General features: G+C 43.0%; 1 protein-coding gene across 2 annotated transcripts in view; it reads left to right on the plus strand.

Annotated features, from left to right (window-relative positions):
- LOC138503492 (hatching enzyme 1.2-like) overlaps positions 1-14,737 on the plus strand; it is a 650,573-nt gene that overhangs the window by 246,169 nt on the left and 389,667 nt on the right. For both annotated transcript variants that reach the window (XM_069623268.1, XM_069623269.1), the window contains exon 3: positions 11,524-11,574. In XM_069623268.1, coding sequence (XP_069479369.1) covers positions 11,524-11,574 — 51 coding nt within the window. The remainder of the gene's footprint in view (positions 1-11,523; positions 11,575-14,737) is intronic.

Below are 14,737 nucleotides of genomic sequence, written 5' to 3' on the forward strand. Positions count from 1 at the left end.
CACAAAGCCCTTCTACCTCCTCTTCAGCCTAGTCAAAATTGCTGTGTTACAGGAAACCGGATAGCCAGTGAGAGAGAATCCAACTGTGCTTTTAAGGAGCGCACCTTTTATTCAACGTTTTGCTCTGCTGCTGGCTTTTTCCCTGGGCAGTGCAGGACCCTCCAGTCTTCCTCCTTCTTGTCAGTCCAACAGTCGCTTCAGGAACCGTGAACCTGCAGGAACTGCCAGGAACCACCGCCTCAGCTACAGCATTCTTCTTCTTGTAAGGTACTGTTCAAATCCGGTCGTTCATTCCGTCCGACTATGGTGACAGTGTTTTAAATCTTTCACCTCTCTGAAGGCTTGTACTTCTCTACTCTTTTGAATAATGTTTGCTTTGATCAACTTTGTTTTGAACTCTTGGCAAAGACTTAACCGCAAACTACTCTGAACTGTGTGATCCTCTGTAAAGACTCTGAACCGTTAACATTGGCCCAGGCCTATTGATTTGAATCCTAGTTGTAGTAATCCTTTTCTAGATTGCCCTGCCTATCACTTGTTTGTGTTGTTGATTTTTGATAATCTTGCCCATTCCCTTCCTTTTAAATTGCTGGAGTGCCATTTTGAGCTTAACTTGTCCAGAATTGATTGGTTGTTGTGTAACATATTAAGATTCTGATTTTCTGCTGCTTTATATTAGTGAACTGTTTTATAACTGAATGTGTAAATAAATGTGTTTTTTTACTCAGAAACCTTGAATCAGTGTTTGTTTGAACCACAGCATTTGCTGTCCTTTGTGTAACGTCTGATACTGCCCACTTTACTCTTGAGATAAGTCTGGGTGCTCAGCCACGCTACCACTTTACTGTGTAGTACAGGCTTGTAAAAAAGGTGAATTTGTGCTTGCACTTATAGTCTTAATGGTGTGTGGTGCTCCCAAAAGGGTACTGCATATGATTCTGCCTAACACTAGGAATCAGTATTTTCACTGGTACCACACATGTCTCACACTCTGGCAGTCAACATATAGGTGCTGTGGGCGAGATGATTGAGTTGGGCTTACTTAGATCCTTCTCTACACCATTACACACCCGTGCATTCAAACTACTGTCTATTCGTATGATATATCCTGGTACTATTGCCATATAGTATGCATGATGGTACTTGGTAGTACCATCACATTCCAAGGTATTCTAATCATTGAATAGACGCTCACAAAATATGTCACATAGTCACCACAACATAAGGTTTTGCTACCATATGCCTAGGTACACCTAAGGCTTAAAGGCATTACATCACATTTCCTCCACAATTTGCCAAGTACTGGTATCATACAGCCAAATACTTAAAACCATGTATCCAGTTTTGACGTGATATACCAAGTTGCTCACACGATTGGCTTAATTCACAGAAGCGTTTGATAATGGCAAAACCCCATTGAAAAGCGCTCTGTGAATCAGAGCCCATGTGCTCAGTGTTATTTGCCCAAGTTCTCCATTTGGCAGGTATAAGCCATACATATCTCTTTTTTTTTTTTTTTTTTTTTTTATTTATTTAATGTGTTACAGTTTAGCTAATAAACTTTACACATGAATGACAACAAAATACAATAATAAGATTAAGATTACACAACTAAGTAAAAATTGAGAATGCTAATAACAATAACAATAAATAAATAAATCTAGCCTGGACACAATCATGCATTCTAAGACCTAAAACAACCTAGATCGTCCTAAATCAAACCCTGTGGAAATCACATCAGAACTCACCAGGATACGAAATACTGACAATATTTGGGAGAACGGTTAGCAGTTGGAATTCATAATTACAGGATTCACCATAAATAAATAAATCTAGCCCAGACACAATCGTGCATTCTAAAACCTAAAACAACCTAGATCGTCCTAAATCAAACCCTGCGGGAATCACATCAGAACTCACCAGGATACGAAATACTGACAATATTTGGAAGAGCGGTTAGCAGTTGGAATTCTTAATTACAGGATTCACAATTACAGAGTCACGCATGGCCCAGGAAGGGTTCTAGTAAAGATGTATCCCATCTCTGCACCTGGGTGTAGATAATGCTGCCTATTCAGATCCTAATGCCCAATTTTCCCTCTATGACCAACCAAATGTTATATAAAGCAGTAAAAATGTGGATATTTTCGGAATTTAAGCAGTGATGCCAAAATAATGCCTTAGAGGTTGTTACGGAGTCATGCGTATACTTTCCCATATGTTGATATATTATGTTTGTCATCCCACTGCATTGAGTCAGGACATGTCTTGCTGTCTCAAGAACATTATCGATTTTACACAATCTGCAGATCCTTAGTGTCGACAGCAGTCGATCTCTCCGGCCCGTGACCCAAAGGGTCGGGAGTTGGCCCAGTCTTAATAGGAGTACAAAACGTCGCAGTCTTTTGCAAGGGCATAAGTTAAGGTAATCTTGCGGTCTCATATATGTATACAACCTAAATTTCACAAATTCATAACTTTTCAATGTACTGAGGTGGGCAAAATTTTCCAACCAATCCCACATATCTATTCGCTTGTCTAAGGCTCTCTGAACTTGCCGGGTATAGTCCCCTTCACGATACGTCCATCCTATATCAGCGAGATAATTTAACATTATAGCAGCGGGTGAGAGGATATTTAGTTTTTTACATATTTCCTTATCCAAAGCAGTCAATATTGAATTTGTTGTACCACTACGCATTTTGATAAAAAACCCTAGTCTCTTTTTCATCACTGTAGCTTTCAATGATGGTATGCCCAATTCTAGGCGTAAAATGGCCATTGGAATTCCTGGGGGCAGCCCCAAGACCTGCCGCCAGAATTTCCCTTCTATAACTTGTAGCCAGCTAAGATCTAGGTCGAACAAGGCCTCTAGACCATAGGTTATCATGGGAGTAAAAACCTGCACATATAGTTGGCGAGTGCCCCATAACGTGAAACCTCCTTGCTTGTTGGTAAAGTTCGCAACCAGCGATGTGACCTGCGCTGCTCGCGTCATCCGAGAATGTTTGCATATGGTATAGTCTCCACTAGGTTCGAAGTCGATACCCATATACCGATAATGTGGGGCGTAAGGGATTATGTTCTTACCCACCATAAGATTTACACGTGACACTCTTTTATTGGTAAATCGCAATACCTTAGTCTTGTCCAGATTGATAGTGAGGCCATTATGATTCGCATAATCCCATAATGCAGTGGCCGATCTGCGTAGGCCACTGATTGTGTGATCAAAAATGACCAAGTCATCTGCGTAAGCCAGGACAGTGCATACCAGCTCCCCAATCTTAGGTGGACAGTTTGAGACGGCCGTTATGGCCACTGGTATGTCATAAACATACAGGTTATATACCAAGGGGGCCGTCACACAGCCCTGTTTCACCCCCCTGTTCTGCAGCACTTTGTCAGTCAGGTGTCCTTCTTGATCTAATTTCAGTCTGACTGACGTATTGTAGTGCAGCAATTTAAGGTAATACAGGATGCCTGCTGGGCACCCCAGACCGTTAAGTTTAGCCCACAAACGTTCCCTAGGGATGGTGTCGAAAGCTGCTTTAAAATCAATATATAAAGCATATAAAGGTGGTGCACCTTTGCTGCGTGCTTTAGTTCTCAACAGGTTCATGACCATTAAATTGTGACTCGTTGAATAACCTTTCCTAAATCCACACTGGAAGATGGACAAAATGTTAGCCCTTTCTACCCATGATTGTAATTCCTCAAGCAGTAAAGAAGCAAACAATTTACCCGTTGTATCCAGCATGGAGAGGAGCCGATAATTAGTGGGATCTAGGCGATTGCCCTTTTTAAAAACAGGTATCAGTACTGCTGTTTGCCATGAGCTCGGTATTTGCCCCTGTAACATTATCTTTTTGAACAGAGTTGCTAATAAACTCGCCCAGAACTCGGGCTGTTTTCTCATAACTATATTGGCTAGGTCGTTCGGTCCTGGAGCTCTGGACGGTTTGAGCGTCTTTATCTTGGAGATTATGGCCGTATATGAGGTATCAAAGGCCAGATGGGGAGCCAAGGTTATCTGAGGGCCCAATTTGTCACTCGGTAGTTTTGTGTTACGGGCAAGTAAAAACTCAACCCATGTCTCAGCTTTAATTGGATTAACCATTTGGCCCTTCGATGACTCCCTAGTTTCCCCCAGAAGTGCCCAAATACTACGAGAGTTTTTAGAACAAATCGTTTGCACTAATCTCTGGTGAGCCCAGGTATTAGCGACAGATTTAATATTTTTAATAATAGATCTATACTTATTTTTGATTTTCCTCGCAACCACTCGTAATACATCAGACGGTCCTAGCTTTTTCTTGCTCATACGCAGTTCCCGTCTCAAGTCCCTTTTGGCATCTCTAATCTTATTATTATAAGAGCAGGGTCCACCCTCCGGTCTATACATGCTAGTGGTCGGAACCAAAGCATGTGTATGAGAGAAGGCTTTTATCCAATTTTCTATGGATTCAATAGACATGGAATGGAAATTGGGTAGATTTGGCCATTTATCCATCTCGAGTGCCAGTGCAGCCTGATTAATATTCTTAGCCGACCATCTAATGTTGGAGCCTGATTTATTCGCGTAGACTGTGCCCATATTGCACTTGTCGAAAGCTCTCTGTTGTATGTTTAGTATGCAATGGAGAGCTGAATGATCGCTCCATTTGTTTGGTGATACAGACATATCTTCTACTAAGAGCAGCATTTTAGGGCACATGAAGATGTAATCCAGGGTACTACTATATAGCCCATTGGACCAAGTATGTTTCCCCGGGTAGTCACTATTCGTGTAGCCATTCAGCATTTCCAGATCCCATTCGTCAAGCAACCGACGCCAACGTGGTCCCTCGATGTCGGTTTTGATATGTGTTAATAGATGTTTCTCTCTTAACTTGGGGTTTTGAGGATATTTCCCTGTCACAGCAGGAATGCGACAATTAAAATCACCCACAACAATCACTGCTCGGTTACCAGGTAGTACAGACCAGGAGGCCAGTAATTCATGAAGGGCTTCTTGAATAGGTTCACTAGTTCCCGCATGCGGGGGATTATATATATTTATCAACAGGAACTTCCCCTTATCATCCTGTGATCCATATTCAACCTCTTCTGCCAGCATATTATCACAAACATTACAGGGTATCTGCCTCGAGGGCAGAGAGCTGATCACACCTATCAAGAGCCCTCCAAACGGTCTCCCTTTGTCGCCCTTCTTAGCATAAGATTGATAATTCATGTATCCATCAAGTAACAAAATGTCCATTGCCCATGTCTCCTGTAGGCATATCAGGCTATGTTTCACAATAAAATTAACCGACCCCTCCGACGTCAACAGATGAGCAAAACCTCTTGTGTTCCATGATAACAATGTCAAATTTCAATGTTTAGGTAAAACCTCAGGAAGAGATTCCGCGAGCCATTTTAGGACCAACTGAACATCAGCAATTTCAACTTTCTTTCCTTTAGGTATCAAGGGATACTCCTCTGGTATGCCCGGCCCACTTATTTCCACAAGTTCGGCACTGGAGTCAACTTCGTCCAAGTCTGCATCAACCTCAACATCCACAGCCCTCAGCTCTTCATGGTATTTCCTAAGCATCTGTGCGGTGGATATAAATTTACAATGTATTGCCGACACACAGGGGTTAAGGCCTTTTAATGGTTCCACAAACAGGAAATCATCTGATTTTAAGACGCGTAGTTCAGGGACCGAATGCAGACGTATTAGGAACTCTGATCGTGGCAGCCAACTACGTTCGCAGGTTTTATACAGGTTTTTGATCAGGCAGATTCTGTTCCCTGAGAGATCGGGTCCGTCCATAACTGATCTACCGGGAGAGATGATGGTACTAGCCGGGGCTGGTTCCGATTGAAGTACCAGGTCAGGGCCCCTGATCCGTGTTTCTTCCTCCTCTTGAAGGTCGGCCTCAAATCGTTCCCATTCGTCTGCCTGGTCCTCTGTTTCATCCACGGTCGGCAATCTTTCCACATCATCAGTCGGATCCACCGTCACTGGTTGATCATATTTGGACGGCGAGACTAGATTCGTATCTTGATGAGTGATAAGCCAACTGCAGAGGCGACCTTCTCCAGAGCCCATCTTTTTCTTAGCTCTGGCTGCCCTTTTTTTTGCTTTTTTTGAGCGCCCCCCAATGTGCGCCGTCTTATCTTCTTTAGTTCCTTGCATCGTGTTTTCCTTATTCTTTTGCGCTTTCTTAGCCAGTTTGCGTTGTTTACGGGAATAGAAGACTGACTCATTCAAGTCCTCATTTACCGAGGAATCTTTGTCAGGTATCTTATTTATTTCCTCAGCGATACCTATAGCCTCCGATAGATTGATTTCCGCCTCTTCCTCCTTATTCTTTTCTTCTATTTGTGTATTAGGCAATGGGTTGGTATTCGTGAGTATCCGACCCATCATTTGGAGCAAAATTTTGAGTGCAAATTGAAGGGAGGCCACTGAGGATTGAATCTCTGCCAGTTCCTTTGCCCCAGGGAACAGGGTGGAGAGATTTCCTTCCTCTGACTCCGGTCCGTCTTCCATAGAAACCATTACTAGATTAGGGGAGGCTGACAGTCGGCCCAGAGGTATCTCGTGGCCTATGATGTTATCAGAAGATGACATAGAATTATTCTCCTGTCGCAGACCTGTGTCTTCCAACGGCCTGAGGATCTGGGGAGTCATCCCCCGCTGGATACTCAAACACAGGTCTAACAGCGAATTGTTATCTATGTCGTCAAAGTTAGTGGAACTCATTGGGTCACCACCCCTATCATCCGATGAGACGGGGTCCTCAATGATCGTAGAGTTAGTTTCTGTTAAGGGAAGGGGGGCAAAGAAACCAGTTATGGCTCCCTGTCCCGAGGGGATGGTTATGCTGGATTTTCCCTTATTGTTTATTTTAGATTTTCTCATCTCATCGTTCGTCAGGGTTGCCACTTCCAATTGTTTCTTTGTCTTACGCAGATTGTACTTATTTTGTGTCATTTTCTTCCCTGGCGCCATTAGGTTTATTACAGAGATCAAGGTGCCTTCTCTCTAGCCAGTTTTCTAGATTTTTCTGCACCCAGATCCGAGCTAGATTTCAACACGTAACCTGCACTGTCCTTATTAAGCTGAAGAGGCGCAAAGCCAGCAGTCACCAAATCGTAGCGCCCCTCCGGCAGGCCCTCAGGCAGGCACTATGCAGGTTCAGCACACACACCCAGATGGACTCCTCACCATATGGTGGCTGTACCATTAAATCAAACCAAGGGAGGGAGACTGGGTATAAAGGTGGGGGGGACAGGTATCTAGGGGGAGGGGGGGGGAAGGGGCTCAATTTAAGTGAGTAACACTGCTTGCTAGGCAGTGTAATCACTGCAAGTCAGTATAGCTCCCCCCTGCACTTTTTCCCCATGAGCTGATTACCCACCACAGCCTCTATCCGCTCCCACACCGAGAGGAGTCACTCTCCCACGGGCGTCCTGCGGACGGCGAAGTGCTCAGAGCAGGCTGACACTCCGGAGGCTCCCGTGTGCTCCAGCTGGCTTCCCACCAGGCTTCCCGCAGGAGGAGGTATCCAGCCGCGGCCGCGGCTGTACGATGAACGCCCACAGGAGCGGACAGGCAACGCGAGCAGATTCGTACGTCGTCGTACGCTGGCAAGCGAGGGCGGGCTCAGGCGGGCTCAGTCTCAGGGTACTGAGGAAAGGACCCAGAAGGAAAGAAAGAACGTCCGCGTCGACTCAAGCCGACTCAAGCCGCACCTCGTAGAATCGTAACGTCACAACGATTGAGGCTACCTCCGAGTCTGCCAAATCAATAGAGCTGCTATCTTACCATATCTCTTTAAGTCGGGGTATGCCAGTGGTCTTTTGTTTCTGGATGTTATGAATCTACCATATAAAATCATGTTTTTTTTTTAATTTTATTTTTTCATATAGCACTTTAATCTAAAGCGCTTAACATAGGACATATTTGTATACATTACTCTAATTACCCAATCGAAATTGGTACTCATTTATCGACCTCAGAATGATGAAAGGCTGAGTTGGCCTGCAGATCAAACACAGGTCATAGCAACGAGCGTTTAACCATTATCGTGTTTTGGTGTTTTAACTTTAATGCTCCAGACTTCAACATAAATGCAACTCAAATGCTATGTTTTATCTGTCAAAATGTTTCCAATAATTACACATGGAGTTTGGGAAATCAAACGGTAGACGTTGTGTGAGAATCCGACACCTGAGCTTATTGCTGGAAGGAAAACCAAATTGAAAGAAACTTCATAGCACTGCAAGAAACAAAGAATCCCAGTTGATGGCAATGTTGAGAGGATTCCAAAGATTGTATGGTGGTTATTTAATACCAACTTTGTTTACTGCCTGTAAACAGAGAGGTTTTTATGGGAAGGAAAAAGGGGCAATTGCCCAGGGCCCCCACCGTGGAGGGGGCCCCAAAAGGCTAGCTGATCTGAAGAAGTAAGATTGCATTGTTCACCAGTCTTAAATAACAAACGTCAGGATATTTTATGGGGTGCTGCTGAGGCTCTAAACCCATTGACTTTCTGTTTTGGAAAGTACATTCTGCCTTTATCAATTCATAATGTATTGCTTTCTGTGTTCACTGTGGTATACATAGTTTGTGTGTTCCTTACGGCACAACTCTGTAGCATTCTTTCCTTCCTGTGGGAATTATGTTGATCATGTGCAAAAGGCAATGGTGAAATGCATATTGATACATTGAGTGCCACAATGGTTCAGAGGTTATCTCAGTGTGTGAAGCACCTATTGCAGAGATATGTGTTCATATGCAAAATTCGAATATCACATTCCAGCAAGGATGGCTGAGCCTTTCCTATGCCATCATATGTACTTGGTTTTGCAGAACAACATCTGCTATTATCAGCAACATACCTGCACCAGATAAGGGTTGCTATAAAAACGAACATATCATCTGTATGGTGAAGGTCTAGAAATTGGTTTGTTCAGATGGGGTGTTGTAAAACCTAAGCAATCGCCTCCAACGATGGCATAAACTGTTAGTCCAAGAGGTGAATAAGTATCAAAAATCAAGACAATGGAACAACATTGTTCATGTTTGTATCCTGGATTTGCCAGCAGATGATACAGTGATCCTGGTCAAATTATCTAATATATCTTAAATTACTGTGCTGGCTTCTGTAAGGTTTGCCTTCCTGCATGCTGCTGGTATCGTTTAGCTCATTACTTCATCTTTCTTCTTATGTAGGTCATTTGGGTGGAAGGGTTGGTAGACAGAAGAAAGCTCTCCATGTGCTGCAGGACTTAGGCAAGCATATTTTAAGGTCTGCTTGTTTGACACAAAAAATGATATGCGTTTTCGTTAAAGCCAAGGATTTTATGCACGTTTATAAATGAAAATTTCATAAGTAATTTTTTTTGAAGTATCTAAAGCTTTAAAATACAAAAGACAAACCCAAATTAAATTTGTTAAATCACATCGATTGGTATGCTGGTTCTTATATACTTCCCTTTATGATGGAGAGGATTAAGTTTAAGCTAGAATCATTCCCATTTTGCATAACACCATTCTATAATGTTTTGTTTAAAAATTGTCATGTTTGGTAATGTGATTTGTGTACTTTCCAAGTCTGTTTTTGTTTATTTCTTAGTAGGAACTATAAAAAAAGTGTTCAAATGCAGAAATTGTCGAGTTGCCACATATCCCAGCTTCACCACATCACCCTTTAATCATGGTCATCTCTTTTAATGTTGTATTGCTGAACCTCTCAATATTGCCAGTCCTTAAACCTTTCAAGTCAGCCCGACTGATTTCCTTTTCATGGTATGATCGTCATAAAAGCCTTATTCATGGTTTCACTGTGTTAATAGTCAGCATATTTATATCCACACCTCAGGCATTTGTTCCTTTGAAATCTAATGGCAACACTATTTGAAACCATATCCCACTTCTAATCTCAATATGTCTGGCAAAAGACACCTTCCTGGTAGGTTCTAATCTGCCTCCACTAGCGTTCTCCTTCCTTCCAATTGGTGGTCTCTATCCATGCATGACCACTTTTGGATTCTGTGACACAGCTAATGTGAGTTCTCGGTCTATTATCGGTTACATGTACCTTTTACCTACGGCCCTGCATTAATACTACGTCTACCTTCCTGGATATTATTGATAAAAAGTATCCTGTATGTACTGGAACAGTAATCCCTTTGCAGACTGCTAATGTTGGTCTTCAAATGCTACTTGTTTATCATTCTGATTAGAGCAAAAATGAAGAGGGCAAGGGGACTTAAAGGCAGCAAATGTGCTTATTAGGCTGCAAGACAGCATATCAACCTGTAGGTTGTGAGCGTGATGGGTATGGTGATGGGGGTGCAACCAGTATTCTTGATCCCTTAAATCCTTTGGTTTGGTGGAGGGGGGCCCCAAAGATGTCCGTGCCCAGGGCCCCAAAAGTGCTTAAGATGGCCCTGCCTGTAAAGAAAAGATAGGCTCAATTAAACTATATGGGGTGTAGGGGTTGAGTGGATCCAATTATGTTTGGCTTGAAACATTAGAGCAGTATCTATGGAGGCCTGCATTGTGACGAGCAAAAGGGCTGCTGATCCAATACCGTTCAGTGGAATTACCTTCCTGTTTATCAGGCGTTAAAAACCAACCCGCAATTAGCACCTTCCCCATTCCCATAGAGCCCTATAGGGCAAAAATGGGAATGGGGAAGGGCAATGGGGGAAGGGGGAATTACCGCTCCGCCAACCTTGGAATAGGGCGGTAATTCCCCTTTCCTCCAAGGCGGTGCCCGTATTTTACCGGCATGGACCAAGGTGCTGATAGCACCTTGGTCCACCGCCTACCGTGTAATGAGGCCCTTTGACAAATGATGACCAATTATTGTTTACGAGGTGCTTTCTAGATGACGTGTGCAATTTTAATTCTTCATGAATATAAATTTTGATTCTTCATTTTCTTCAATGTTTGCATATTCCATAAATTAAATTGTTATTATTGCTAGCCATTTGGTTGCTTAATGTAGATAAGGATTTTTGAGAGTCTTTGGGGGTCATTCCTAGTTTGGAGGCAGCCATGGTGCTATTAGTACCATGGCTGCCTCCAAACTCGGGTCTGGGTAGGTGGAATGGGGACTTACCGGGACATTCTGACCTATGCAGCCCCGTTAAGTCCCCATGGCGAATACCATTCCCCATTCCCATTCAAGCCCCCATAGGGCTCAATGGGAATGGGGAAGGCGATAATACCGGGCCCGCAAATAGTGGGTCCGTTATTTGCACCCTGGTCCCCTAACGGGACCCGCTGAGGACGTCTGGTCTGACCAGACGTCCTCAGCGGGTCCCGCTAGGGAACCTCAGAATAGGGCAGTAAGGGGTTACCAGCACCCCCTTACCGTCCACCTCGGAATGTCCCCCTTTGTCTTCATGCTAATTTTTCCTCCCTATCCCAATTCTGTTCCCACCCACTCACCCATTCTACAGCGTTGATATGTAAACCTTTATCTGATTGCCATCTTTCTAATTTCCCCTCAGGGCAGCAGTCAGACGCCGACGTGTTCAGCATCATCGCCAAGTGCAATGAAGGTAACCTCAGAGTAGCATGTCTTAAGTGCCATGAAGAGGGTTTACTGCTATTCTACACTATGACCAATGGCCCATTGGCAGCTACTGGAAGGGAAACAACACACTCATTGGAGCCCTGTGCAGTAGTGACAGTCTAGAGGTTCAGCTCATTTGTCCCTTCTCTATGGGCCATGCATACATTCGAACAGTGCCCTCTGGTGGTGCCATGCATAGGATTTAAAGAATTATCAGAGGGTGTTGCCCCTTAGTAGCTATAACGGGTCTTTTGTTGTATTTGCTCTTTACACTTCTTCATTAAATTATAAATTACCCAAAACAAGAAAGAACAGGTGGAAGAGTGAGTTAGAGGGAGACTGTGGAAAAAAAGCATTGCCGATGACAAAATAGAGAGAAAGGGTAGAGAGAGAGAGATATATACGAAATATATATATTCAAGGAAAAAAACTCTAGTTGCAGGGACATTAAGGTGAGCATGTAATGCAACAACACCCGTGAAATTCAGCTAAAGCCACTTTAAGTTTGCGCCCCTGTTGCATAGTCTGTTCTCATACAACATGTGATTACTGATGGCATCACTGATGTGATCTGTGATGTCATCATTGTGATTACAGACTGTGCAACAGGGGTGCAAAGTTAAGGTGGCTTTAGCTGAATTTCAGAGGTTTTGTTGTATTACATGCACAGCTTAACGTCCCTGCAACTAGAGTTGTTTCCTTGAATATATATATATATATTTAGTATATATCTCTTTTCCTTCAATTTTAAGGGTTTTGTTATTCCATGCACAAAGTTGCACATTTTTAAAATATTATTATTTGCAGCTGCAGCTACAGCATCAACCAATGCATTGCAGGATTTTACGTGCAAACCTAACATGAGCAACGACTAGAGTGTTTTTATCTGCAGCTAATATAATGCCCCTGTTAACAGTGTAACAGCAGAAATATAACAATATACTTTTTGCAGGCTGTGTTCAATTTTATCTATTTTTGTAACTTAAAAGCCAACCCTTAAAAGGGCCATTTCAGGGGACGGAAAGAGGGAGATGAAATAGGGGATGAAAACACATAAGAATGAAACATCTAACAAAGGGAATTAAAATAAAAAGCAACATATATATATTGTTTTTATTTTATTTTTAGAAAAAAGAGGGAAACTACAACTTAAAACAAGGAATTAGAATTACAGGTAATCAGATCTTCAGTGATTAACTCCTACCATTCCACAAATATAGCACCTCTCTTGACTACACATTCAAGACATTGGGCTTCATTACAAGTTTCCTGGTATGGAAACAAGGGTGCCGGTAAGTTCACCGGCACCCTTGATTCTGGACTGGCAAACTACAAGTCTGCCTGCCGGACCCTCTGTGCCTGACAGGTCTGACCTTGCTGGGTGCAGCGGCCACAATAGGCAGACTGGTGACAGAAGTGCCAGCATGATTGGTAATGGTGCCGGCTCTACCGAGTCCCCTTCCATGACTCCTATGGGACTCTATGGGAATGGCAACTTACATTTTTACCAGCGCCTGACTTCCTGTCCACTGGACTCGTAATGAACCAGAGGCACCAGGAAGTCAGGCGCAAGAAAATTATTACGAGACTGGTGGCAACCCGCCGGTAGCAATGGTAGGGTTACCGCCTGGCTCGTAATGAAGCCCATCATCTACACATGACTTGCATCATGGAAAGATTGGGAATTGGTAAAACAGGAGTCTGTGCAGTTGACGCCATTGCTGACGTTGAAGCTTCATTTGCAGTTTGTTATCTTGTTGCCCTGGTGAATGGAGGTCCTGCAAGTGGTGCTGATGTCCGTCTACACAAAGAATGGAACACATGCATTTTTCTTGAATAATGTTTGTGCGCTTTGCGATAGTCACACTACATGATTAATTATAATAGATCTTCCCAGGCTTTCAGACGGAACATTGGAAGGCCCAAAGCGTAGAGTTTTGCTGCAGAATGTGCAAAGTACTTCCTCTTTTCCAGAACAGTGTTGTTTAAATTTAAAGAAGAAACAACTGTCAACAGTGATTTTCATCCCAGTTGCCTTCTTCCTCGGTGGCGATGTATTCAGAACCCAAATGATAATGTCATCACTGCTGGTACTCTTGTGGTTGGACATGTTGAAAATGTCCAACTAGGAAGCAATATGTAAAACCATGAAAATGACAATGCCTCAAAACATAAAAAAGGGAATATTAGGAGGGCTATATCTTATTGTTTTCTTGCACAATGTTAGACATATTCAAATGTCCAACTGGTGACAAAAATATAAAATAACACAAATTACAACTCTAAAAAGACAATGGGGGTTATTACAACTCAGGCGGTAGCCGTGTCAGTAAAAAAGGCAGGCTGGCACCAGAGTTGTGAATTTTTTCCGGGGCCTGCCCATGGGGAATTACTAGGGATTTACAGCCCCGGCGGCCCCTGAAGCCAGGCGCCAGAAAAAGTTACTTCCCATTCCCAATGAGAATGGGGAGGATCGATGCACCGGCACTGTGTGCAACAGTGCCAGTGCATCTGTTAAAGTCTGCGGGCAGGTGCCATTCCGTGCCAATCCGGTAAACACGTGGCCGGTAGCTTACTGGCACTGTTGTTACCAGACCTGGCACACACGTAGAGGCCCAATGTCACAAAAAAATGAAGCTACCTCTCTATGATTTCTACTAAGTCTTCAAATAGAGTTCTCCAGGTGACAAAACAAAGAAAGATAGTATTAGGCGAAGAGTGAGTAAAAGCAATTCATTTTATGGATAAAGTGCCAAAAGTGCTTGCAGTTACTAAAAAACCCTTTCATTACCAAGTGCAGAAGCAATGATAAAAGTAATTTTTTCTTTTTTTTGTAGTGATTATTTGCACCCACAGACTTCGGCACCTGCAGATTGGACAGTTTTGTACGCACAGATGTCATGATTTGGTTGCGTCAATAGATCCTAACTTGTGATTGCAGTGTCCATACACATAGCTGGACAATGCCAAAAAATATGAAGCTGTCACTATGAACCTCTTTACAATTTTTAATAACTGTTCAAATAGAGTGCTCCAGTGCTAAAAGTGTTTAAAAACTCTAGCTGTTGCTAGCAGCACCTTTAATGGGTGGAGTTTGATTATGCACATCCACCACTCACCGCTGCAGTAAAGATATAAAAGCACATATA

Source organism: Ambystoma mexicanum, chromosome 11, assembly GCF_040938575.1.
Source record: "Ambystoma mexicanum isolate Mex_15411 chromosome 11, UKY_AmexF1_1, whole genome shotgun sequence".
NCBI classification, from domain to species: Eukaryota; Metazoa; Chordata; class Amphibia; order Caudata; family Ambystomatidae; genus Ambystoma; species Ambystoma mexicanum.